We start from the raw sequence: 26,320 nt of genomic DNA, 5'->3' as shown, positions 1-26,320 counted from the left end.
TGCTTCTTTACTTCCCAGGGCCTTGTTAACTACAAGAGTAGACAATTGAATCAATTCACTTCGCTTCAATAAATATGAAGTGTCATCCGTGATCTCTGTTCCACCATTATCTATAACTATCCCTGACTTCGCAATCTTACATCATCTTTTCAAAATGTACTGTTCCGGCAATTTATTATAGTCATGTATCTTGTTCAAATAAGCCAAAATGTGTCTACAAGGGATTCTCGAGCTATCAAACTTTTTACAAGTGCATGAAGCAAGATCCAAATCTTTTCGATATAGAATTTCTCGCACTCGAGACTTTTCCACCATTTTATTTTGAACTTTATAAATGCTACAATTGTCATTCTCACCAATAAGCTCAAATTTGTAATTGAAGCTCTCACATAACTTGTCCTGAAATCTAAAAAACAACTCACATGAATAAACACCAACCATGTGTACTAAAAAATGGTGGAACATTTTCATTTTATGTTTCTCAATCATATCTTTGTGATCAGCCATCAACTCTTCATGACGCTGGTGCATAAGTCCCCTACCATATTAAATCATAAAATCTACTAAAGAATTCATTTTGTTAACATACCTCTTAAAGAATGCATGTGCGCTTTCCGCCCGTTGGCTACTTGACATACCAGCTGAGAAAACATAGTTCATATGTGCAGACACCCAATTTGACCGAATTTTGTACAACGTCTGTAACCATTTATTATCATCTAAACCACTTCTCTCAACAAGCTCTGTCCACCTCGAATCAAACTCTTCCTTCGTCTCCGAGCCCCATATGCAACTTGAAAACTCCATATAATGTTCACTATACTTCACTTTATCTAATTTTTCAAAAAAACTTATTCAATATATGCCAACTACAATATCTGTGGTAAGTAGTTTGAAGAGTTTCAGCTATGGCACCTGTCATTGTTGGATCTTGATTAGATATAATCATTTTTGGAGCCTCACTTGGCATAGCTTTTAAGAATTGGTTGAATAACCAAACAAAAGACTTTGTGGTCTCATTACATAAGAATGCACATGCAAATAATGGCGCAAAGATTAGTCCATACTGATTAGTTGTAAGTAATGTCAAAGATGACCACATCACCAAAAAATTTGTAAGCTCTCCTAGAAGTTGCGTTAGTCCAAAAACAATGTGTAATTCTTTGTTCATCATCCGCCTCAATTGTAAAAGTGAATGAAAGATTTTTTCCTTGTTCCAGTTTTAAATACTCATGCAACATACCTCCATCATGCCCCCTTCATCTCATTACACTCATCTCTCTTAAGGTTATTTAAATCTCTTTCCGTAAAACCAATATGCTCTATTCCTCCAGATTGCACACCAAGAAGGCTGAATTGTTGATATTGCGGTATATTTACCACACTAAATTGTTGAGTTAAGGATTTCTATGCACTAGAAAATCCACGGTGAGATCTTAGAAGGTGAACTCTTCGTGGGGTTGCCAAAGAGTGGTTGTGCCCCTCAACAAATACTCTGACAACAAAAGCACCAGAGGCCGACTTCAATACTGCAAGTTTTGCTTTACAATCTTCTTTCAGATTACCTCGATGCCTTTTTGTGTCAATATCCGCTATCAATGAACATTTCCCTTGTTTATAACAAACATACTCCTTTCTTATGATTTCTTCATCTTTCTTCTTCTCCGGCCGAACGAATCTTGAACTTCGGCTATTTTTAAGCATAAGCATTGTAAAAATTTATAAAATCAGCTAGTGATTCAAAAACTTGGCTTAATTTTGGCTTGACTTCATCTGAAACTTGGGGGATATAAACCTCAACATTTTCCTCACCAACATTTCCACTATATACTTCTAATTTTTCATTTTCCATTGGACTACTGATAATTGGAATAAGTTCACGAGAGAGAGAAAAAAATCGAGAATACAGAGCGAACAAAAGATTGAGTTTTATAGAGATTGCACCAAAAGAGAGATAATTAGTTGTTAAAATAAGAGAGGGAAAAAAATAGGAGGAATCACAGTTGGAGAATAAAGGGTGGGAGACGAAATGTTGAATAAGTAGCTGAGAATGGGTTGTGAAATGCGTGGGTTTTCTTTTCCTTATTCCTACCTTTCTTTTTCCGATTTTTTTTTTGTTCTATGGGTTGTGAAATGCATGGGTTTTCTTTTCCTTATTCCTACCTTTCTTTTTCCGATTTTTTTTTTGGTTATATTATTTATTTATTTATTAAAGTAGAGTTGTGGACCCTACTTACTAAAAAAAATATATCTCTATCCTATCTGTATGCGGACGGTCCGTCTAAGATCGGGACTGTTAGTTTAGGATACTTCAATCATTTCAAAATATCAAAACAAGTACACGAGACATTACATCATTACTTTGGCTCACTAATAATTAAAGGGGTTTTTTGACTTAACCCCCCCATAAGTAGACCCCTCTTTTGAGATAACCCCCCATTTTGGAAATCATTACTGATTGCCCCTCATTTCAGAGTTAATTTTCCATATTGATAATTTTACCCTTATGTCAAATTTGTAAAAACCCTCCATTTTTAACATACGTCTTTGAAAAATTTGAAAATTCAAAATAAAAATCTGAAAACTCAAAAAATAACAAAAACTCAAAAAAAATTAAAAATATTTGATAAAAGGAAAATTAAAAAAAAAATCGAAATTTTCCAAAAATTGAAAAAACAAATCGGGAAAAAATTGGAAAAAGTTTAAAATAAAATTGAAAAAATGCATAAAATTTTGAAAAAATAATAAAATTCATTTGTTTCCTATTTTTTGAGTTGTTTTATTATTTTTTTCAAATTTTTACGCATTTTTTCGATGTTATTTTATTTTGCCGGATTTTTTTTCGAATTTTTTTTCTGATTTGTTTTTTCAATTTTTGGAAAATTTCGGATTTTTTTTTTTGAATTTTCCTTTTATTGAATATTTTTTTTTTCAATTTTCCAATATTTTTGAGTTTTTAGATTTTTTTTTTTTTTTTTTTATTTTTTGAAATTTTCAAAAACGTATGTTAAAAATGGGAATTTTTACAAATTTGACATAAGGGCAAAATTGTTAATATGGAAAATTAACTCTAAAATGGGGAGCAATTAGTAATGATTTCCAAAATGGGGGTTATCTCGAGGGGTCTTGTGGGGTTAAGTAAAAAAACCACATAATTAAATTGAAAAATAAAAAGGATTTGCATGAAATCAAGCACATGAGAAGATTGAGGAGCATGAAATTCTGGGTAATTTTTTTTTGATTGACAAGCCTATTTTAAATGAGATCAGTAACTCTTTGATGCTGACAGGGTTCGACCCCCAGACCTCTGGTATCATCACCCAAAAGTTTTACCGACTTAGCTAGTCGGCACCTGCAAATCCTGGGTAATTTTCCATGCAAAAGGATTTTGATGTCTTCAATGCCAAGTAGAGTTGATGGCTTAACTGGCAAATCGAAACCATTGAACAAACAATGTGCAGTCACTTTGGGGGGAGCCTCTGGTAATTCTGTCGGGTGACTGATTGAATTTGGAAATTATTATTCCCCGTTCAATGAACCTTAGTTAGACCCGTTCGAACAACATTATGGATGCCTCTTGTGGAAACTTAATATCTTAAAAACAATCCTTAGTTAGACCCGTTTGAACAACATTATGGATGCCTCTTGTGGAAACTTAATATCTTAAAAACAATTTTATTCAAGAGCCAAGTGGATAGCAGACCATTTTGCCAAAGCAATCGTGTGGGCATCTTACAAGAAGAAAAGAACAATTAAAGAGTGGCCCTTCCTACGAGAGATTTGAACTTTAAGATTGTGTTTGCAAGTGTATTATATAATTATGTAATTTTCGTTCCTCTTAGAGAAGCTTAATAGTTAGTCTTTGCTACCTGCTGGGAACATCTGTAGTGGTCACTTGCTATGTGCCCGCTCCAAATATAATCTTTTGTTACGACCTAAAAAATCCCTGTGTCCCTTTTTCTTCCTTTCTATTCACTCATCTTATTCTTTTTATACTGCTGATCTATGGGCCTCCTCTTTCGAACCTATGGGCCTTATAGGCCTAAATAAAACCATAACAGTTGCCCCCTCTTGGTACCGCGGACCGTTAATTTGGTCGATGGTGCCAAGAAACTAGAGTTCGTTCTACTATTTCCACTTCCACAAATTCTATCCCCGTACACTTATCTCCGTTCCTAATACCAAACTCACCTAAACTGCAATTTACATTAACAACTAGTTAAGAACTCGTTTGTAACTGTCCAGGTCTCCTGCAACAATGGTATGGTCAGCATCAAGTTCAGAGTCAACAGCGTTTTGTGGACCAATCTTCTCCACTATTCCTTGATTTTTCATGCTCAAACCCACATTTCTATACAAAATTTTGTGGATTAAGCAGGGAGTTTGTTGAAGAGTGAAGTGTAAAACCCACATTTCTATACAAAATTTTGATCATGCTCAAGAACAAAAGTTGGTGTCCGACTGGCAACTTTCCAACGTCTGACCATATATGGAGTATTTCCAGTAGACAATTTTCTAACTTTCATGTTAACTTCCTTCAACAAATTAGGTATTGAAAGGGTCTCCGTTCCTCATATACCATACTGATCAAAATTGGTATTGGGGTCCGTCTATCATGAAAAGCAACACCAGAGACAAGGAATACATCTCCAAAGCATGCTCCTTTTGCCTTAAAGCCATCAGAAGTCCCTGCATTTATAATAAGATCTTGTTGTAATGCTTGGATAGAAGCACATGTGACAAGTGATGCTAAAACTGTGCCCACACTATCAACCCCTGAAACACCCTCTTTTCCAGGCCAGATCATATTAATATTCAAATCCTTGTAAATAACTTAATACCATGATATTCCTTATTCCCATGGGACTCCTTTTGGAAACACTGAATCGACTTGTTCTGATAACTGGAATTTGGTAACAAGCGGAAGTGCTTCAGTTTAAGGGCATAATTGACACATCCATAAATGTAAAATATATTCTTATATACATAGAACACCCAAACAAACCACTGATACATGCATAAACTGTTTACCCCTTGAAAGAAAGCTCATTCTTATATGTTTCCATGTTGAACAAGGTACATTAAACACAAATAAATGGTCCAACGAGAGCACAATTCATCTTTATGAACGTCGGTCACCATTTTCCTCATAACCCAGTCTTTCCTTTTGACCAAGTACCAAGTATTTGTTATATTTGTGTGCCCCCAAGTTGATGCCGGCTGGTTTGGTACAACAAGCCTGGGATCAACTAACTAAACTAGCCTCATGCACGTGCGTTGCACGAATTTATACTGGAAAAAAAAAGTGTCTGATGAGAAGCATGAGACATAGTAAGTCATTAAGAAGTAGCTCCAAAAAAAAGGTTTTTGTTCTGTTTCAAACGGTAGTTCCTGTATCTCTTGAGCACACCCTTCTCAAATGCTGACCAAGTTAAATATTCAAACTCTTCAAATATGTATTATCAGTTCTAAGAAAACAAATATTTGTTACTAATAATTTTTACACCCAGTACCTTATCAGTTTTCACAACCCTTCCATTTTCTTTTGTGTTCTTCATATACGTAACCTTTTAAAACACACTTAAACTAATCAATAAAACATGAAAAAGTAGAAAAACCAATACAACACTGTGATATGTTAGTTGTACAACATGGGACCATAATATAAGTTTAAGAAATTAAAAATGGAACATCGAGGTACATGCATTTCAGTAGCAGAAATGAGTGCTCGATGAGATGTTGAATAGATAACGACCAAAAGTGAGATGTTCAGTACATGTATAGTAACGTTAGTAATTTTGATTGTTAGTGAAAAGAGTGATAACAATATAAACCAATAAGAAAAGGAGGTGGGAAAAACACAGAACTGAATGTCGTATAATCAATGTGCATCAAATAAGCAGGAATCAAAAGCCCTGACCTCCAACAGATAGCAACCTAACGGAAGCAAGCTCTCCCTTGAGTTCCTTGAGTGCTTCTACTGTTGCAACTGCATCCCAATAGTCCTCTGTGTTGGTTGTTGTAGTTTGTGAGCTCCCATGGGAACCACCATTTTCTCGGGGCAGTAGAGCAGTGAGGTTACCAAGAATATCAGGTGTAGAACTCCCAGGAGAAGTGGCTGCCTAACCTGCTGGAAAAAGAGGGCCTGCACCACAACCCGTAGAGGAAGTCGCTCATTTTGCACAGTATGCATGCAAGCATCTAGTGTTAACTTCTTGCAGTCCATCAGTTTGCAGGTCCTTTTCCTCTCTCTTGCTTACACCTGGGTGCTCCTTGAGAAACATATCAATAGCATGATAAAGTCCGTCATGAGCTGGCCCTGAGAAGCCCGATACCATCTCAGCAAGGTCAATAAACTTTGACAGTGGAAGATTTGGGTCCCTTGCAATTTCAGCAAGATATCCGTCAACTAATTTTTCCACTATAAGCTTGGAAGTATTTGACATCAATCCTGAGCTTCTAATCACCTGCATCTCTTCAGTCGGCAGAGGATCAATCCCTAGGCCTATGAGCAAGAGAATGTCATACTTCTTGTAGTTTTTAGCAGGGGCCCCGTATGGTCCTCTAATCAGCACTGCTGGGAACCTTTTTACCACATAGAAACATATCAGACCTGAGCCATCTTCAAGTAATAAGAAAGTGGGTAAGTTGTCTCACCTAGCCTGTGCTTTAATGAAATCTTTCATCCCATTTTTCTCTACTCTTGCCAGTCTACCTTTTTTTGGTTCAGAAGCCGGAGCTTCACAAACCTGCATGGAGGAAGCTCAAATATCTTCAGTATCCTCTGATGAGACTTTTTGTGTTGCCTAAATTACCAATCAAGCAACAAACTATACAGCTTAAATGATTACCTCTTGAAATCTATTTCTAAGTTCTGTTGTCCAATCTCCCAAGGTCCGAATGTGAATGCTTAAGTAGTCATCTCCAGGCGCGGAAGTGATGGAGAAGGGATGCCTATAGAATTTTCAAGTCAAAGTCATTATTTGTTTTCTACAAACCGTCATTATATTGTCAGTGAGGAACTTGTCACATACCACTCAAAGGGGGATATATTTGGACACTTCACAAACATGTACATGCTGTTCTCGTATCTAAATCCTGGTGGTTTGGTCATATACAATGCAAGAACGTTTCCTTTATATATGACAGCCTATCAAGTGGCAAAAGTATTGGTTTATTTGTGCAGTGAAGTGCCTAATAATGAAAACTTTCAACATGGTGAGTTGTGGATTCGTTTCAACTCCAAGTGATCAAATCATAGAGACATCTTAGTTAAATGATATTAATGCTGGGTTGAAAGTACTTTTTTAATCAGGTTGCTTAAGTTTCAGGCCAGTTGAGTTTCTACCTACTAATATATATGCTCTGTTTAATACTTTAGGTAGGTAACTACAAACCCTAATAACGTCCACATCATTGTGGCTTCGGCTTCGAATTAAAGACGCATGCATTCTCTCACTAATGTAGAGGAGGACCGGAATCATTATGTACATCCATGTCTGTAAAGAAAAAAAATAAAATTCTAGTCAGCATTGATTTCTATTATGCCTACCTGAGTATCTATAAAGAAAAAAAAATAAAATAGATTTTGTTCCTGCAATACAAATTCTTCCACTATACTCTGGACTACATCAACATCATACGTCGTTGTCTCACCTTCTGGGGTTGGAATAAGTAGATCAGTAACTGAAGCTTCATATAACTACTGGCCTATTCTCTTAACCATCTCTCTCCTTGCCATGTCTCCAGAATCGAGTAAGATTGTAGCTTTTAACATTTCCAGCAGAAAACTACAGGATACACTGTCTTTTTGAATGGGTAACAACCATATAATGGACTCCACTAACGATCGGCACTTGGCAACATCACAACCTTGGATGACACCCTTGCTAAAGCCTAGAATTCTCCTTAGTGCATATGCTTTGAGAGCTTCTCCAATTACATCGGCCGACACGTACTCTTCCCTTGGTTTTGATGGTCGTTATAACATGCTTGTAGAAATAAATATCGAGCTTGCATAGGTTCTTAACCCACCAGTCCTTTGGCACCATCAGCGGTTTTTTGACACCATTCCAGCAAAGAAATTTGAGTAATGCACGGTCACCAAGAGCTACAAAGCAAAAGGCAAATTGTTAGAATAAGGTTTATATATATTTAACCCCACATTAAAAACTATGTATTATCAAAACAACCATATACAGTGCACCACATATATATTGAAACTGAGTTTGATAATTATATATATATATAACAGCAACAACAACAACATGAGCATCTCGCCTATTATTTACAAAGCTGACAATCAACTAAATGTCACCAAAATGATGATTCTAAATAATAATAGAGTGTGTTAGACAGAGAAAATAAAGGCAACAACTGATTGATTCATTGGTCGAGAATTAAGAGTTTGCTAAAGTGAAATACACCAATAACAAAAATAAAAATTAAGGTTTCAATAAGGGTAATTACCCATATGTCCGCACTGATGTGTGATTGCAGTGCTTCGTCGAGCGTCCTTGAACACTGGAATCAAATGTGTGATTGCAGAGAAGATGATTCTCGATTGTCATATAAGAAAAAACATATAGAGGGGGAAAAAAAGCTTCATTACCTTATACAAATTGAAGTGACATTATAAATAGAGGGGTATTGTTCAAGAGTGAAAGAATACCTGCCTCAAGGATCTGCTATGGTAACCTCAACGACTGGTTCAATCTGGATGGAAGTGATTTGTTTCACAACTTTGGACGAACTCAGTAGATCAAATACTCATTTTCAGTGTACTGGATACCCTATACAACTGGCCGAACACAGCCACACTAAATATATTATGTGTATTCTAAAGAACTGAGAATTTCACTGTGTTAAATATCATTATTACATTCTGGTAACAAACTGAAAGGTGCATGAGAGTGTAATCTGGTCATTTGTGTTTTGATTCATAAGCTAAGTTTTTAGATAAATTAACCAAATTCAATCCTAGTAATAAACCAAAAAAAAGTACCAGTGTAGTTTAGTGCACTGTAATTCTCCAACAAAACCATCTCCCCATGAAAATCCACAATCTCCTTTTGTACATAAATCAACTTTTCGGGGATTCATTTGCCTTCAACATTCTATCTTGCAACTCCTGCTCAATACAAATAAAACTCCGATAGTTCACAATGCCATTGAAATAGTAAATAACTAAAGACCCATATCAACATAACCCAAACAATTAGTTTATTTCATTGATAGTATAATGAATAGCAGCTAAGAAAAAACAATTACCAAAAAGATAAAAAGTAAGTGTATACCTTTTCAGGAACAGAGGTACTGGTTGGGTCTTCTTCACCGCCCACCAATTTCTCGGCACTCCTCCCTTCCACTACTTGGTCTTTATCTCCTACTACCTAGATTCAAAGCTGGTCCTGGTCATAGACCTCCAAAGAGCAGACTTCTTGAAGAACTTCATGAGGAATCTCAGGTTCGATCTAGACCAACCAGCCTAACTCCCCTACCTTTGCCAGCAACATTCGGTCTTGTTGGTGTTGCTGAAGGCCCTCTCCTCACAGTTGTAGCATTGCCACCCCTTCCTCTTCCAACACCACCACCCCCTCATACATTCGAAGGTAGGCTGGACTAAATTTTCTGCTTGATCAGAAGGCTGAATATCATCAAGTTTTTGGGATCTTAATCTAGCTTTGCCTAACTCCACTCATCAACTCTGGCATTGTTTCCCCATGCAAATTACACCCGCTCCAAATTCCAGTGAATCACATTGCGTTAACAGGAAAAAAAAATGAACACCTAAATGCATAAAAGACTGATCAATAAATCCAATTATTCAACAGGCAATAAATCATAGGCGTTCACGTATATTAATTGCATCATACCGCAACCAAGAGATGATTGAAATGTGATATGAGAATAAAACTTAGAGGTTTTGAGGTTTTTAGTGCATCAACAACACGTCTGGTTTCTTCGCATTTAAAATCGGTATAAATGGTAATAAATTCGGCATTAATGTGAAGGCCTTAGTTGCGTACAATTGAATAGTGGCGTGTAGTTGATTTCCAACTTGAATTTACACACACATCCTTAAGGGCACTATATCATCTTAAAGACATAAATGGTAGTAAATTTTGCAGTTCACATGGTAATAAAGTGCTGCTAATGTGTGTTATGATAGTAGGTCTATTGTATATCTTTTTGCACTAAGTGATCAGAAACTTAAGCCTATTAGGTTAGGGCATCTAGACCAATCCTTTTCACTGCAAGTATGATTCAGATCACAAGCTCTTTCAAACGCAATGTATTTGTCAGGTATGAGTGAGGTCCTGGGAAAAACAGAGATTTGTGTACCTTATCAGAAGTTCATAGTATATGTGCTTCAATTCTAGCAACGAAGGTATATCAGCAAGGGCCTCTTCAACTACGTTATCGCCTTCCTTGGGTTTTTTCTTTTCCTTTGAGGTATCAACGTCAAAAACTCTTGGGCTGATCTTCCTTGAGAGAATTTGAGCACACACATAATCTTGGCGGTCTAAACACAGACGAACCTGGTTTTGAGTTTCAGCAAGTCAGTTAATGCATAGAGAGGATAACACTTAATCTGTTGAAATTATACTTGTCCTAATCAAATTATCATACTTGTTCAAGGATAAATGCTATTTTTTCTGTCTTTGCTATTGCTCCAAATGTTTCCACCTGTAACACAAATGCAGGAAAGTCATTACTATATCATACAACAACTAAGCAACATACGAAAATGCTGATTTTCACTAACACCCAATAGAAAAAGCCACTGTAAGGTCCTATTGCTCGTGAAACCACTTACATCAATTTTCTGCATCAAGTCAGCAGCCTCAGCAATGAGGCCCTGAGATTCTTTGATCTTCACCAGTTTTTTTTATCAATCGTGCACGCTCCAGTTCAACATAAATCTACACGAGAAACAAAAATGCACAACACAACTCATTAATAACCTTACAAGAGAAATTACTTGTTAAAAGAGAAAATAGCTTTGATGTGCACGGTTCTACGACCGATTGTATTCGTGATAATTTATCAAAAGATTTTCATTTCAAATGTCAATCAAATTAATTTGAGAGAAAAAAAGTACAACTAAATTTACCTCGACATAGCTTGTATCAAAGAGATTCAGCTTGAGCAGTAACATGAAGTCCCATATTATCATCTACTTCCTTTTTCACCTAAAAAAACCATCAAAACAAATCAACTTGAATCTGATCTGCACATGATAGTTGAAGTATTATGAGATTTGAACCAATCATTTGACGTTTGGATAATGATCTGACCTGGCAAAAACAGAGATATATAAGAGCCAAAAATGGATCTTCCATTTAAAATACAACTAATTCAAATTCGGAAATGATATATACCTTTCGTCTTCTTCAACAGAGTTTTGGTGATGCAAGTAAAATCTCTTATTGCGAAATCCCCAAACAGATCGAGAAGCCTCAATGATTTGAAACCATCACTCGTTTGTCAGATTGGTAACATCACTCATTTGATATTACTAACAAACTGATTTGACACAAAGGAATTATTGAACATTTGAGAACTAACAAATCAAAATTTGATGAGTACGGAAAATTGGAACCTGAGTTTTTGAAGAGGAGAAATTTTGATTTTGATTTTTTTTTTCTTTTTTTCCTTTTAATTCTTTTTTAGTGGGCAAAAGAGTGGGAGAGAGATGGAAAGGAAGACGGAAAGAGAAAGGATTTGTATCTATGGTAATTAAAGCCATCATTTATATTTATTTATGAGTAATAAATACATGGCGTACAATTGAATAGTGGCGTGTAGTTGATTACGGACTTGAATTTACACATACGTCCTTAAAGTACTATGTAATCTTAAGGGTATAAATGGTAGTAAATTTTGAAATGATGAAGTAGTCCTTCTTAAATGTATTGAATAATTTGTTTGAATATTTTATCAAGGGTATTTAGTGGTAGAAAAAAGACTGGTCCAATTTAAATGTCCATGTTAATTATGATATACTCTACTAATTGAGATATAACTATTAACAATTGGATCCGAATATCATCTTGCCACCAAGTACTCCTAGTCCTTGGGAATTCATATAATTTTGGAGATTCCAAGTAAACCATTATCATGTGCTATGTGTTCAGAATCTTCGAAAGATGATCTTGCAAAATACTTAGTCATGTTGTTCATGAGTTCTGTTTATCCTCATGAATAATTGGCCTTTTCCTTGCTTTGGTTGCCCCCAAGTGTTAATTAGGATACCCATTCGTGCCCTTTTCATTTTTCGAAATGGCCCAAATGTTGCGTCTAGGACTTGCACCCCTTTCCTATTTTGGAGTGCCCCAAATGCCACGTGCGACCTTTTCATTTTTTGGACTAGCGAAGACACCCATTTGTGGCATTTTTATTTTTCGGACAAGCCCGTTTCATTTTTCGAAATGGCCCAAATGTTGCGTCTAGGACTTGCACCCCTTTCCTATTTTGGAGTGGCCCAAATGCCGCGTGCGACCTTTTCATTTTTTGGAGTAGCGAAGACACCCATTTGTGGCATTTTTATTTTTCGGACAGGCGTACCATGCCGCATCTAGAATACTTATTTGCGCCATTTTAATGTTTCAGATGGGCATACCATGCCAAGTCCGAGACACCTATTATTTGCCCCAAAGTCTCTGATTCAAATCGGAATGGCCCCCAAGTATTAATTAGGACACCCATTCATGTCCGTTTCATTTTTCATATTGGCCCAAATGCCGCGTCCAGGACTTGCACCCTTTTCATGTTTCAGACTGGCCCTCACGCCGTGTCCTGGACTTGCGCCCCTTTTATGTTTCGGATTGGCCCAAATGCCACTGCCAGGACTTGCGCCCTTTTCATGTTTCAGACTGGCTAAAATGGCGCGACCAAGACTTGCGACAGTTTCTTGTTTCAAACCGGCCCTTATGCCACATCCAGGACTTGCGCCCTTTTCATGTTTCGAACTGGCGCTTATGCCGCATCCAGGACTTGTGCCTTTTTCATGTTTCAGACTGGCCCAAATGCCGCATCCAGGACTTGCGCTCTTTTCATGTTACAAACTGGCCCTTATGCCGCATCCAGGACTTGCGCCATTTTCATGTTCCGGACTGCCCCAAATACCGCATAAAGGACTTGTTTCGGACTAGATATATTAACACAAACGAGTATCAATGCATGTAAATACACGGTAAGAGTATAAATTGTAAGAAAGACAATCATTGTTTTCAATATAAAAGAAACCTGTTCTATTTTTAAGAAGCTTACAGGGTCACAGTAGGACATTCCTAAATCCAACGGCTCTAACTATGGAGACCCACATTGTGAAGTTGGGCTGAAATTCGTAGAAGCAATCCACTAGCCTTGAAATCTTGTTCCAGCATTTCTGAAAGATTGATCCATCAAGGGCAAATTCAAAATGTTGAGCCATTGAACCCTTAAAAAAAACGCTTCACCAAAATCAATACAGTGAGAATCAGGGATTAGGTTGTTTAATGCAAGGTCGTCATACAAATACAATGCAAGCTGGTACAACAAAAGTTGCATCAGGAATTCACATAGTAAGAGACAATACTAAACTGGGTTGAGGTTTAAGAGACTGCTCTACAAAGAAGATACACTCATTCGTTTCTTCTCCTCCTCTATGATCTTAATCCATTTATCTCCGACATAAGCATCAAGAACAGTTGACGTTGCAGCTAGAGTCAGGACTGCCTGATCCGCGTTCAATATGACGAGTACATGTAGTTTCACATTGAGATACACCCAGATGGAAGTTCTTAAGAATTTAACTTATTCCATAAGCTGAAAAGTAGACTATATATATGATGACGAACCCTGACTAGCTAGTGCAAATCTTTAACCATCAGAGATCTCTAATGTCGAGCAACTGTAATCTAAGTCCCATGCATCCTAGAAGTGCTATTTTTCTTGTTAAACTAGCTTGCTTTAATACAGGGAAATGGAATTATAAATGATACTCTTAAAAGAGAGATGGATCCGCCTCTTGTTTATTTTCCTCTTAAAAAGATTAATCGCAGCAGAAGGGTTTGACCACACTACAGAGAAGTCCAAAAAAATCAAGAATCATCCTTCAATATCCTCTCAGCAAGCAACAGATCATCCGACGTTGTTACCTGCAGTCAATTCGAGGTAAGTTGAGCTTTATTGCAACTTTCTCAGGTAGAAATAGACTGTTTAAGACAATAAATAGAATGTATACAATTTGATCCTGAATCTGGACAAGGCTACTAAGCTCAAACTTTTGAGCTATGGCCAGTTAGAGAAGTTGACTACCTTGATATTGGTGTAAGATCCTTGGGTTATGTATACTGGATGTTTAAGATGCTCAACGATGGATACATCATCAGTGACTTCGAGGCCTTCTCTGTAGAGAAAAATAGTTCAACTTGTGTAAATAACTATTCATACTTAGATACAGCAAAACATATGAATCCCAAATTACAAACAGGGGAACAAAATCCACTTCTCCACGATCTTTCCTCCCTGATTAAGATGACCCAATCTGAAGTTCAACATTAATAACCCATATATCAACCCACCTTCAATCAATAAATAGTTGTCAGTCTCTCATATTTATTTGTCCTTGTTGTTTGCATGGAACACATTCCAAGTTGAAGGACTTGAACAGAAACAGAAAGGAGCATACATCTTCCTTTCCTCAATGCATATCTTAGAGAGAGAATACATTTCGGAACAAGAAGCACTGAAAGACTAGCAAATTGCATATATAGTGTAATTGGTAGAGTATCGTGTCATTGGTTTGAGATCACAGAAAAAATGCCTCGTTGTGACCTGGATGATGTGCACTTGTGCAGTGTTTCACTTGAAAATGTTTGCTAATTGCTTTGGGCATTACAAACTTGTTGACAAGCTCAAAACCTTTTGTGAGCAACTCAGGCTTGATAATCTGCATGAACATGGCTTCGTGTGTGTATATATATATATATATATATATATATATATATATCGGTTTGGCTATAGTGACACTCTTATTGTGACATCCCTATCTTACACCTCTCCTGAACCGTCCGATCTAATCTAAGTCTCAAAAGATCTAATACTCCAAATTTCAAACAACAAAGTGGGGGTAAAAACATCTTTTACGTCTCATCTTCTCAACAACAAAAGAAAAAAACCAGATCTACAAATATAAATCAGTTCCTTAAGCTTTCCACCCCAGAATTACCATGGTTAGATTTGCGATTATAATTTGTTTAAGTTTCCAATATCAGTAACTTGTTGAGTTGTTGCTCTCTCTCTCTCAAGTTGCGTCTGGTGAAGCATGAACGCGTGCGCGCTTTGTCTGTACAAACTGAAACTTTGATCGTAATCAAGTGTGGTTAGGAGTTTGAACTCCAGCGCTTTTGTATAGATGTTGCAAGTAGTAATATTAGTGAGAGGATGAAATAGGCATTACGGTCGAGAGTTTACTGAACTTTAATAATCCTTCAGCTGATTTTGGAAAGTTCGTACTTGGGTTTTGTAGTTATTCTATAATTGAAGTTTATCTGTACTCTGGGAATCACTCTTGCAAATTCCTCAAATCGGTATTGCAACAATCCGCTTTTTAAAGCCCCACTATCAAGAGTTGTAAATTGTGTCAGAGGTTTTGAAACGAGTTATCTGCAAGCCAAATTCGTCACAATTTGGCTTTACAATGTAACTGTCATTATTCTCGAGGATCAACTTAAAAAAACAGATAGAAAATTAAAACAAAAGCCATTCCTATAGTAGCAGGAGAGAAATGGGGGTGGGGGTCATCTTTCACGGAATTGATCCTCCACTTTTTTTCTTTTGTTGTTGAGAAGATGAGACGTAAAAGACGTTTTTACCCCCACTTTGTTGTTTGAAATTTGGAGTGTTAGATCTTTTGAGACTTAGATTAGATTGGAAGGTTCAGGAGAGGTGTAAGATAGAGATGTCACAATAAGAGTGTCACTATAGCCAAACCGTATGTATATATATATATATACAGCCCGGCTCCTAAAAGGACCTTAAATAAGGACCAAATCTAAAACACCCACAACTTCACCTACAAAATGATTTAAACCCTAATCTTTTGTGGATATGATCTACTAATCATAAAGAACATCTCTACAAAAATTCAACTCGTTTAATATCGTCTAACTTAGATAAAATTGTTTTCCACTTTTGAAAATATATATAAAAGTCTAGAAATGTCTAGTTTTTGCAATTATCTTTTGCCAGTGTTAAAAATTGTCAAACGAGTTGAATTTTTGTAGAGATGATCTTTATGGTTAGTAGATCATATGCATAAAAGATTATGTTTTAAATTATTTTGTAGGTAAAATTGTGGGTGTTTTAGATTTGGTACTTATTTAAGGTCCTTTTAGGAGCCGCGCTGTATATATATATAGTCATTCTCTTAAAAGTATCTACTTAAGTTAACTTAAAATAAATACGTAAGTAAAACTTTACCTATAAAATGAATTCAAACCTAATTTTTTTTTGTGGTTTTGAAGCACTTACCATAAAGATCATCTCCACAAAATTTTAGTTTATTTGGAAACCTCTAACATAGATAAAAATTGTTGGCATTTTTAAAAATAAATCTAACGGTCTAGAAATGTCGAGTTTTTGCAATAATGTTTTGTCAATGTTGGAGATTTCCAAATGAGCTGAAATTTTATGGAGATAATCTTTATAGTGGGTATATCATATCCACAAAACATTGAGGTTGAATTCATTTTCTAGGTGAAGTTTTACCTACGTACTTATTTTAAGTTAACTTAAGTAGCTACTTTTTAGAGAATAATTATATATATAAAATACACGGTCACTGAGAAAAGATCTATTACCAGTTAGTTTTTGCTCATTAACCTATGGAGTTTGCATTTCCTATAATGTTTTCCTGTCCAGTGTTCTGGATTCATTGTTTGCCTACAAAGCAAATAGAAACAAATATTACACATGCCATCATGTCAAATGAAACACAAAGCATAAATGTTTCAGACGAATTGCACTGGATGTGATCATGTGCATTAGAAGTATGGTTCAGAGACAGAATGGTGTGTTTCGTCAAAGGTGTGAGATGTGTTTGCAGGGTAAAGAGCATCCAACACAAAGCAGCCTTTCATGTTTCTCTTTTCGTTTTAACTTCTATACGTGCCCATATCATTCAACACCAAGAACATTACAGGCACAAAGAATAAACTGCACAATGTGCCTGCAAAAGCAGTTTATATTGTCTATTACTGCATTGGTGCTTCCATCAGTCTACCACTCTAACTTGAGCATAAAGAAATGACTAAAACATCTCAATTGAATTCTCTTACTTCTTAAAATCCTCTTGGATTGTTTAGTTTTCTCGTGCATTCATTTTGTTTTCTTCTATCTATCTTTTAACATTTAAAAAAAACTTGAACAGTAATAATTTATTATTATTATTTAGTGTGTTCTGCTTGATATGTCATATGTATTCCCAACATTTCAATCACATGTAGTTGGTGATAATAGAAATCATTTATCATCACCAAGAGAAATAGATGAACCTGGGTCCCATACATTCATCCAACTGTATGTAGAATTTGTTCAAAGGGTAATATGAACCTCCTTGATTGTAGCTTTTGCAGGAATGCCAAGCACAGCTCCCCCATTCAGCCATCCATCATGAAGAACCTAGCAACATAAAAGTATGGTTTCAGATAAAAATTCCATACTTATAATTTTGGTTAATGGCCCATATTCAGATTCAGAATATACACCTCAAAAGTGATCACATATATACCTAACATAAATTTCACACTTATCTTTTCTAAATCAGTAACATATATTTCACTTATCATGATATTGTACTTTATCTCTTAGTTCTCTCTTACAAATCAAGATATTTACATTAATAACTTAGATCTCATTTCTATACATCACTCAACTACTGACCGAAAACAATTAGTAGAATGCCAAAGTTAGTTCGAGTTATCTCAAGGACTCATTATCTATTTCTTTAATACAGCTAAATTAGAATGCATCACACTCGATGGTAATTGGCCACCCATGCCTCGTTCCATTTTAGGAGATCTGTCCTGGCATTTGGTCTCTTATGAAACTTGCTGTGCTTCCATATTTAGGATAGTTGACATAATGTCGATAAATATGTATCATAACTGCAACTATTAACAGGCACAAGCTTTGTTGCGCTGTCCATAATGTAAAATCCCCAAAGTCGGGTTCCAACTTTTAAAAATTACAACCTAGATTAAATAAAAAAACATCATCACAGAGACTTCAACTTCATTCTCTTGCGATCATTAGGGTCAGACATGTAACCAGTGCAAACCATCAACCTAGAACTCTGTAAGAAAAGCAATTTCTGTATACAACAATATGCACATTACAAGTTCATCTAATAAATAAATCATAAAATCAAACCTTTTCTACATCTTCAGTTGATACCAGAGGTCTTGCTGAATCATGGATGCATACAAGTTCTGAGTTATAATCAATTGCCTGTGGAAGTACATAAGAGTGTTTGACTAAATGAATAACAGTGCCCTGAGTATTAGCTTAAGTACGTCAGCACAGAGAAGAAATCACATAATCACAGGGAGTCGGTTTATACCAAGATGTTCTTTTGTTTTTGCTCGATAATTAACTATTCTTCTGATGGACAAAAAAAAAAGGCAAGCAAAGGCAAAGAAAAATATAGGAAGCCTGTTGTGACACCTATTTACATGTTCTTCAATGTCACTTGGGGATCCTCCACTTTGTCTAATAGTGGAGGCCTACCAACAGAGTGTTCACTAGTGTTTGGCCCTAGGATAACTCCATGATTAGCTAATGAAGCAGAAGCAAAGATTACCAAGATGTCCAGCTTATTTGGAATCACAGACTTCTTTTCATATTTTCCACTCCAGACCTCAAGAAAACAAACACTACCTTAAAGTGGCCACTTCAAAGAAACAATGAATCCTTGCCCCTCTAAAATCCATGTCAGGCTGAAACGAAATGGTACCCTCGAAATACATGGAGGACTCCTTCAAAAGAACGAAGGTCACGTGTCAGGCTGATGTGGCGAAAGTCAAGCTGACTTTGCATAGACGAAGCAAGTTGCTAATAGCTCCTTCAAGCTGATATGCCACTTCAAGTAGTACTTTCCCAAGAAGATGGAAATATGGCCATCTTTTGTAATATTAAAAACAAAGTAAAACAGAGAACAGTATATATGAACGGGCAGAGGGAATAACTAACAGCTAAAACGAGATAAGGATTGTGCATGTACCTGGAATCCATTAAAGACAGAATCTCGTCTTTCTTTCCCAGGCAATGCGAATGTGAGCTCCACCTTGATATTGTATCGTGCATCTGAGAGCAAAAATTCAACATGTATTATTTTGATTTTTTAGACTCCGAGCTAAGGATATTAGGACACCCTGAACAATTAAGTATGCGGACAGAAATGAAAAAAACAGCAAAACGCAAGGTCCACAGTGATGCAAACCTTCAAAGATGTCCTTGTAGGATGGATCACAAACAACAACAATTTCCTTTACTTGAACCATGCGTGAGAAAGTGTAGAAACTGTACAGACACGGTAAGGTTTGATTAACGACGAGAGCAGAATAATAATGTGTAGTGGGTGGCAGAAGATTGAGCATTTGTTTTTTTGAGCGGTAAAAAGTATTAATATATTCCAAATCATAATCAGAAGATAGAGCATTTAAGAGAAGTTACCTACACAAAGCAATCAGCTGGCCTAGGAGTGGTAGATATTGCTTGGGCATACTTGCCTGGGGTTGGGTGGGAAAACAGAAACAGACGAGAAAAAAAAAAATTTTGAGAAGCCGGGGATGAGATACAAAACTTATGCCCATTCGTTTGCCTTTGCCTCCAGTAAGAAGAACCACTGAGACACTTCCCTCTTTCACTGCTCGGCAAGTCTACACGATAAAAGAAAAATAATAAGGGAAATTTTAAAGAAATAAAATAAGAAAGGAGAGAGACCAAAATGCAGGATGACATGCCTGGTGGGCAGCAATGCGAAGGTTGGATTTTCTGCTGATTACAAGAGCCGTGGGAAACAATAGTGTACTAGAAGAAGATGACAAGGCCAATTGGCGCGGAAGTAGAGGAGGAGCTGCTGCCAGTACTAAACTAGTAGTATTTCAATTCCAACAACAAGACGCCGCAATGTCGATTCGAAGCGCCAAAGTCATAATTGCAGCAAATACGGAAAAACCATGGTAGACACATTCCACAACAACAAATGATGGCACTGAACCAATTGGTAAGGAAGAAGCTAAGACTGAATAATGGGGTAAAGACGTAAAGTACATGATATGACAAAAGAGTTTAATTAAGTTTGGTATCAACTTCTAAACCACCTCAAAAATAAAACTGAGGTTCTAAAAAGGAAAGATGAAGTCGTAAATTCGGGTCAAAAGGAATGGAGAATAAATCCCACACTCTGACATGTATTCAATCGGAAGAACTGATCGAATAGGGAGGGGAAAAATAATTTACAGATTAAAATCATGTCCCTGTATATGTAAAAGCAAACACAGTTTCTCTACACCTTTGAAATTAGACATGGTGGTTTCACAGTTCAGGCCTTGCGGGGGATTAGAGGTTGCAATAAGAGTGAAAATTCACAACAAACAAGAAACAATAAAACTTAGTTAAAACATAGATCCCAGGGACAGTCCAAGTAGACGCCAAACCTACTAGCATTGCAACGGACTACAACGGAATAATAACAAAATTGACCAATTACATTCCACATCCGACGTTTTTGTGACGTTCTTCTAGAAAAGAAAAACATAAGTACTGATGGCTTCAAAATACTCTCCACAAAAGAGAAAGTGAAAGTACTCTCAAAATAAGCAGCCTCAGTGTCCCTAGTCCCTAGACGGAAAGAGTTTATATACAAACCCAGATATTTGAGTATCAGCAATAATATTCCAAGCCACTTTATCAGTATACTCTCGTTTAAAGTCTACCCGCGTGCAATAACAAACTATCTATTACAAGAATTAAGAACAGTCTGAACTTACAATGATCCTATGTAACACCAACATCATCCACATTTATAAACTTCAAATCAAAATATTAACAGAACGTAACATAAAGACATGAACATTATCATTATCAAACTTTTTAATTCATCACATTCAAATAAACCAACAAAGTCAAAAGACAAAACAACCCTACCTGAGTCTCAAAGCATAACTACTAAATAAAAACCCTCAGTTAAATTTACTTGGCGCCACCAAGTAAGTGAGCAGTCTGTTGCTCAGTTTCAGCAAATTGTTGTTCGCGGTCCATTGTAATAACAAGTGGGACCACTAATATCACCAAAGTTGTTCCGGCTAACCAAGCTGCTTTTCCAGTGCTCCTCAATAGTTTCCATCCTACGGTCCCTGCATCTGATGCCGTTTGTTTGCCACGTTGCACGATTGGTGACTCTGATACTGTGTTGCTAATTTTCGCTAGTACTCCGTTTTTGTTTCGAGACGCCATTGGTTGATGAGAATGAAGAGAGAGAAAAGTTATTAGGGATTTATTTGGGGAAACTTGTATATATAGAAAGAGAGCGGCCCAAATCTCATTGGGCTACTTTATGGGCCTCCACGAGCCCATTAGAATGGATAAAATAGAGACAGGAAATGAGTTCATGGACCCATGGCCATTGGCTGATAATAAAGTTGAGAATGGTGGAAGAGGAAAACAATCAGCGAATGAATTTGTCACATTGGGTGGAAGTTCTGCAAATATTGTAGTTGATGTGCAAGGAGGGATTTATCGGGAAAAAAAAAGATGTGCAAGGAGGGCATGAACAGTAATAAGGAGGAAAGAGTTAGAAGAGCCTCCAGCAAGATCTTTCGATGAGGGAAGTCATTGCAACAACTGATTTATAGCAGATGGAGAAGCACCTATTCCACGTGATTCCAAAAAGGCCAAACTTGATGAAGATGCTATGCTACCTTCAGATGGCGCCTGGTTGGTAGTTGAGCTGATATTAGCATATACCAACGTGGACATTGAAGGTAAACAACAGTTGTCAATGACAAAGTCCTTCAAAATATCACTGCTACTGATTGGGGAAATGATAACTTTGACAATGAGGATTGAAGACTTGAATCCAACTCGGAAGGCTCAGTGCAGTATCCGTCGAAGTAACCTGTGTGACAATATGAATTGATTGTGTTTTGCTCACAGCTGAACCAAGAAGATGTTAGGAATATACAACTTAATTGTATTTACTCTTTACCAATTATCAAACTATACAAACATTTTGTCTTGTACGTGTCTTGTACTTCTTAGTTAAATCCGAGTCTAATGTAGATACACTATGTCCTTAAGATAGATTTTCTCCCTCACGGTGCTTGAAGGTTAATGGGATAGTTGTCTTCCAAGATAGAACGGATTTCCTTCTATAGAAAGCTAGCACTTCAATTCTACAGAATCAGTGAACACAACATAGTATTTGACTAAGAATAGAGGGAGAAGTGAAATATCAGAACTCTGTGTGATATGGTGTGTCTTTCTCTCCAAATTCATCCAATATTTATAGGTAAGTGGTGTCTCTTCGAAACAACACAGTGACTCTTGAGAAAAAATAAGCAACTCTTTGAAAAGTCAAATGTTTCGAAAGGACACACCATTTCGGCATAAAACATTGTTTTGAACCAGTGACTATTTTGAAAGGTCACACTTTTTTGGCATGATGCATTGTTTCGAACCAGTGCACATTTCGAAAGGTCGCACCTTTTCGACATAATGCACTGTTTCGAACCAGTGCACCCTTTCGAAAAGATTTTTTTCACTTTACGTACTGTTTCAAGAGAAACTCATTTCATATCAAGTGGGATAACTTGGGAGACAAATTATTTATTAATATCTCAATGGATTTGTGCAAATCCATTTTTCTAACAATCCCCCACATGAATGAAAATTTGGTTTCTTCTATTATAAACATCGGATTTCTATTCTTTTACAAATGAAAAGATACCGCATCAGGTCAAGTAGCATGGGAGGCATTGAACTTGCCTTAGTGAAAGACGATCGGATTTAATTGGACGATCAGTAGACTTCAATTAAATGTCTTTAAACTGTCAGCCGTTTGTATAAACCTAGACAATCATCTTCATACAGTACCTTCTCGAATACTGTTGGTTCTCACGTTTGTGTTTATTTTGGCCTTGAACACCCTTGGTTTCAGATAGTGCTTTTGAGACATTTGCCTTTAAATTTTTTTATAAAAGCGACCCCACTTTGCACTAACATAGGTAATTTCTATAAAGAGTATCCTGCAATACTCCATTTGGATAACAAAACTTTCCAAGATATAGTAAATCATTAAAAGCTTGACTTATCCCGGGTCTCGCGGCAGCTATGCACTGTCTTATATAGGAATGGGTTAGAGTATAATATTACTCTCTAGTGCTTACTGAGTCACAAACATAATTCAGTTAGCCCATTAAACCTAGATCTTGAGATCTCCAGTCAACTAGGTTGGTTTTTATATTATGAGGACTCTTGGTTGATTCTCAAAGGCTTTAAGCCCATTCCCCCTGATAATCTTTCTACTTGCTCTTTTGTTAAACCTTTTATAAGCGGATCCGCAATGTTATCTTTTGACTTTACATAGTCGATTGAGATATATAACTCCATTTGAGAACAATTGTCTAACGGTGTTATGTCTACGACGGATGTGTCGAGACTTTCCGTTATACATGCTACTCTGTGCTCTACCAATAGCAGATTGACTGTCACAGTCTATACACACTGCTGGCACAGGTTTAGCCCGATTTGGAATATCCTCTAAGAAATTTTGAAGCCACTCTGTTTCTTCTCCAGCCTTGTCCAATGCTATGAATTCTGATTCCATAGTGGACCTCGCTATGCACGTTTGTTTTGAGGATTTCTAAGAAACAGCTGCACCTCCAAGTGTAAAGACATATCCACTTGTGGACTTTGAGTCTTTAGTGTCAGATATCCAATTAGCATCGCAGTACCCTTCTAGAATGGCTGGATATCTTGTATAGTGCAGACCAAAATTCTGAATATACTTTAAGTATCCCAAAACTCTCAGTATGGTAGTCCAATGATCTCTGACATGATTACTCGTATATCGACTTAGCTAGCTCACAGAGTATGCTAAGTCAGGCCTTGTACAGTTCATGATATACATTAAACTGCCAAGTATACGAGAGTACTCTAGTTGGGATATGCTATCTCTAGTATTTTTGGCTAAATAAAGATTTACATCAATTAGTGACCTTTTTGGTGTGATGTTATATTTCTTGAACTTTTCAAGAATCGTCTCAATGTAATGAGATTGTGATAGAATAAGTCAATCCTCTGTCCTAAAAATCTTATTTCCTAGGATAACATCAGCGACACTTAAATCTTTCATGTCAAACTTACTAGACAATATTTATTTGGAAGATTTTATGACATCCATATTACTACCCAAAATTAGCATATCGTCTACATAGAGATAAACAATGACACATTCCTTTTGAGTGATTTTGACATAGACACACTCGTCACACTCGTTTATTTTAAAACCGTTTGACAACATTGCATTGTCGAATTTCTCATGCCATTGCTTAGGTGCTTGCTTTAATCCATATAAGGATTTAACAAGCTTGCAAACTTTTCTTCCTTGTCCAGGAGCAATAAACCCTTCAGGTTGTTCCATGTATATTTCTTTATTTAACTCACCATTCAAAAATGCTGTCTTTACATCCATTTGATGTATCTCAAATCCATGTATTGATGTTATTGCTATTAGCATCTTTATGGAAGTCATTATTGTAATTGGAGAGTAAATGTCAAAATAATCCAATCCTTCATTTTGTCTAAAGACTTTGACCACAAGTCTAGCTTTATACTTGTCGATTGATATATCAGTCTTAAATTTCTTTGTGAATATCCACTTATATCCCAAAGTCTTGGAACCTGGTGCTAAATCCACCAATTCCCATGTATGATTTTGCATTATGGATTCAATCTCGCTATTTATTGTTTCTTTCCAATAATTAGCCTCTGGAGATGACATTGCCTCCTTGAAAGTTTGAGGATTATTTTCCAACAAGTATGTTAGAAAATCAGGTCCAAAACACGTTGACATCCTTGACCTTTTGCTACGTCTAGGTTCCTCCTCAATTTCGCTTTGTGTAGGATGGTTACTAGTTGTAGCATCTAAAGTTCTCTTTGTTGAACTCTATACACATGTTATACGGAAACATATTTTCAAATAATGAAGCATTCCTTGACTCAATAATCGTATTAACATGTATATCTTGAATCTCTTATTTGTGAACCAGAAAACGATATGCACTACTATTGTTTACATATCCAATGAATACACAATCAATAGTCTTGGGGTCCTATCTTCACCTTCTTAGGTTTAGGGACTTCCACTTTAGCAAGACACCCCCACACTTTTAAGAATTCGTAGGAAGTCTGATGACCTTTCCATAATTCGTATGGTGTTTTAAGCGTCTTCTTGTTAGGAATCTTGTTGAGAATGTAATTGGTAGAAAGCAAAGCTTCCCCCCACAAATTCTGGGGTAAACTAGAATTTAATAACATAGCATTCATCATCTCTTTTAGTGTTCAGTTTTTTCGTTCCGCAATACCGTTTGATTGAGGTGAATAAAGAGCCACAGTTTGATGAATGATTCCATGTTCAAAACAGAAACCTTCAAAAGGTGATTCATATTCACCTCCTCTATCACTCCTTATAGCCTTAATTTTTTTGTTTAGTTGATTTTCAACTTCATTTTTATAGTGTTTGAACACTTCAATTGCCTCATCTTTACTTCTCAACAAGTAAACATAACTATATCTAGTGTTATCATCAATAAAAGTAATAAAATACTTTTTACCACCTCTAGTTTGCACGTACTTAAGATCACATATATCTGTGTGTATTAAGTATAGAGGTTCAGTACTTCTTTCAATGGAATGAAAGGATGATCTGGTCAACTTGGATTATACACAAGTTTCATATTTAAGTTGTGGATCTATTTTTATCTTTGGTATATAGTCCAAATTAATTAATCTACACAAAGTATCATAATTAACATGTTGTGATACCCTTGGGCGTGGCCTGAGGAAGGGTATGATGGAAAGGCGCCTAGCCCGAGTATGGGTGACGGTTGAGCTATGGTGTAATCCCACTTCACTTAAGTAGTTGTCCAATGATCCTGGCTATGAGTAATTGATCCTCCAAATCCTAACATTGAGGCCTTTTCCTGATCGTTTGGCTGTGGGTTAGTGAAAACTCCACAGTTAAGCGTGCTCGGGCAGCGGAATCTGA

At 36.5% G+C, this 26,320-nt stretch overlaps 2 protein-coding genes and 3 pseudogenes across 29 annotated transcripts; all 5 read right to left on the bottom strand.

Annotated features, from left to right (window-relative positions):
* Positions 1 to 5,250: 5,250 nt before the first annotated feature.
* LOC147504442 (phototropic-responsive NPH3 family protein NPY2-like) lies at positions 5,251 to 6,755 on the bottom strand (annotated as a pseudogene). Its single transcript, XR_015220395.1, has 2 exons — positions 6,658 to 6,755; positions 5,251 to 6,585 (listed from the first exon to the last, which is right to left on the bottom strand). The product of XR_015220395.1 is annotated as a phototropic-responsive NPH3 family protein NPY2-like (transcript).
* Positions 6,756 to 6,839: 84 nt separating this feature from the next.
* Positions 6,840 to 7,497, bottom strand: LOC147504441 (putative respiratory burst oxidase homolog protein H pseudogene; annotated as a pseudogene).
* On the bottom strand, positions 7,481 to 9,394 carry LOC147504440 (phototropic-responsive NPH3 family protein NPY2-like; annotated as a pseudogene). Its single transcript, XR_015220396.1, has 3 exons — positions 9,297 to 9,394; positions 8,470 to 9,130; positions 7,481 to 8,110 (listed from the first exon to the last, which is right to left on the bottom strand). The product of XR_015220396.1 is annotated as a phototropic-responsive NPH3 family protein NPY2-like (transcript).
* A 259-nt stretch (positions 9,395 to 9,653) lies between these two features.
* Positions 9,654 to 11,366, bottom strand: LOC147504439 (26S proteasome non-ATPase regulatory subunit 12 homolog A-like). Its single transcript, XM_086557330.1, has 5 exons — positions 11,117 to 11,366; positions 10,820 to 10,925; positions 10,633 to 10,689; positions 10,345 to 10,541; positions 9,654 to 9,789 (listed from the first exon to the last, which is right to left on the bottom strand). The coding sequence occupies exons 2-5, from the start codon at positions 10,832 to 10,834 to the stop codon at positions 9,756 to 9,758; spliced, it is 303 nt and encodes a 100-aa protein (XP_086413456.1). The 5' UTR covers positions 10,835 to 10,925; positions 11,117 to 11,366; the 3' UTR covers positions 9,654 to 9,755.
* Positions 11,367 to 13,211: 1,845 nt separating this feature from the next.
* Positions 13,212 to 21,248, bottom strand: LOC147504438 (2-C-methyl-D-erythritol 4-phosphate cytidylyltransferase, chloroplastic-like). 26 transcript variants are annotated; one of them, XM_086557311.1, is made up of 10 exons: positions 20,013 to 21,248; positions 19,723 to 19,928; positions 19,490 to 19,569; positions 19,271 to 19,353; positions 18,928 to 19,025; positions 18,421 to 18,498; positions 17,544 to 17,670; positions 16,851 to 17,218; positions 14,305 to 14,395; positions 13,212 to 14,144 (listed from the first exon to the last, which is right to left on the bottom strand). In XM_086557311.1, exons 2-6 carry the CDS (start codon positions 19,860 to 19,862, stop codon positions 18,426 to 18,428), a joined length of 474 nt encoding a protein of 157 aa, XP_086413437.1. In that variant the 5' UTR covers positions 19,863 to 19,928; positions 20,013 to 21,248; the 3' UTR covers positions 13,212 to 14,144; positions 14,305 to 14,395; positions 16,851 to 17,218; positions 17,544 to 17,670; positions 18,421 to 18,425. The 26 variants fall into 26 exon arrangements, with proteins under 26 accessions (XP_086413437.1, XP_086413436.1, XP_086413438.1 ...); XM_086557310.1 differs by having other exon boundaries at positions 16,851 to 16,932; XM_086557312.1 differs by having other exon boundaries at positions 16,851 to 16,932; positions 17,557 to 17,670.
* Between the last annotated feature and the right edge of the window lie 5,072 nt (positions 21,249 to 26,320).

This window comes from Coptis chinensis, chromosome 4 (assembly GCF_015680905.1).
Source record: "Coptis chinensis isolate HL-2020 chromosome 4, ASM1568090v1, whole genome shotgun sequence".
Classification (NCBI taxonomy): Eukaryota; Viridiplantae; Streptophyta; class Magnoliopsida; order Ranunculales; family Ranunculaceae; genus Coptis; species Coptis chinensis.
The sequence above is the reverse complement of the archived record's forward strand: the minus strand, read 5'-3'. Positions and strand labels throughout refer to the sequence as shown.

What these genes read in the sequence shown, in the direction of transcription:
- LOC147504439 (XM_086557330.1), bottom strand. An exon ending in TAGCATTTATCCTTGAACAA is followed by an intron (nt 10,542 to 10,632) that starts GTATGATAATTT and finishes ACTCAAAACCAG; the next exon opens with GTTCGTCTGTGTTTAGACCG. An exon ending in TACTATGAACTTCTGATAAG is followed by an intron (nt 9,790 to 10,344) that starts GTACACAAATCT and finishes TTATGCATTTAG; the next exon opens with GTGTTCATTTTTTTTTCCTG.
- LOC147504438 (XM_086557304.1), bottom strand. Translation starts at nt 19,862, where the DNA reads ATGGGCATAAGTTTTGTATCTCATCCCCGGCTTCTCAAAATTTTTTTT. An exon ending in CTACAAGGACATCTTTGAAG is followed by an intron (nt 19,354 to 19,489) that starts GTTTGCATCACT and finishes TTTTGCTCTCAG; the next exon opens with ATGCACGATACAATATCAAG. An exon ending in CTGTCTTTAATGGATTCCAG is followed by an intron (nt 18,499 to 19,270) that starts GTACATGCACAA and finishes GTACTTCCACAG; the next exon opens with GCAATTGATTATAACTCAGA.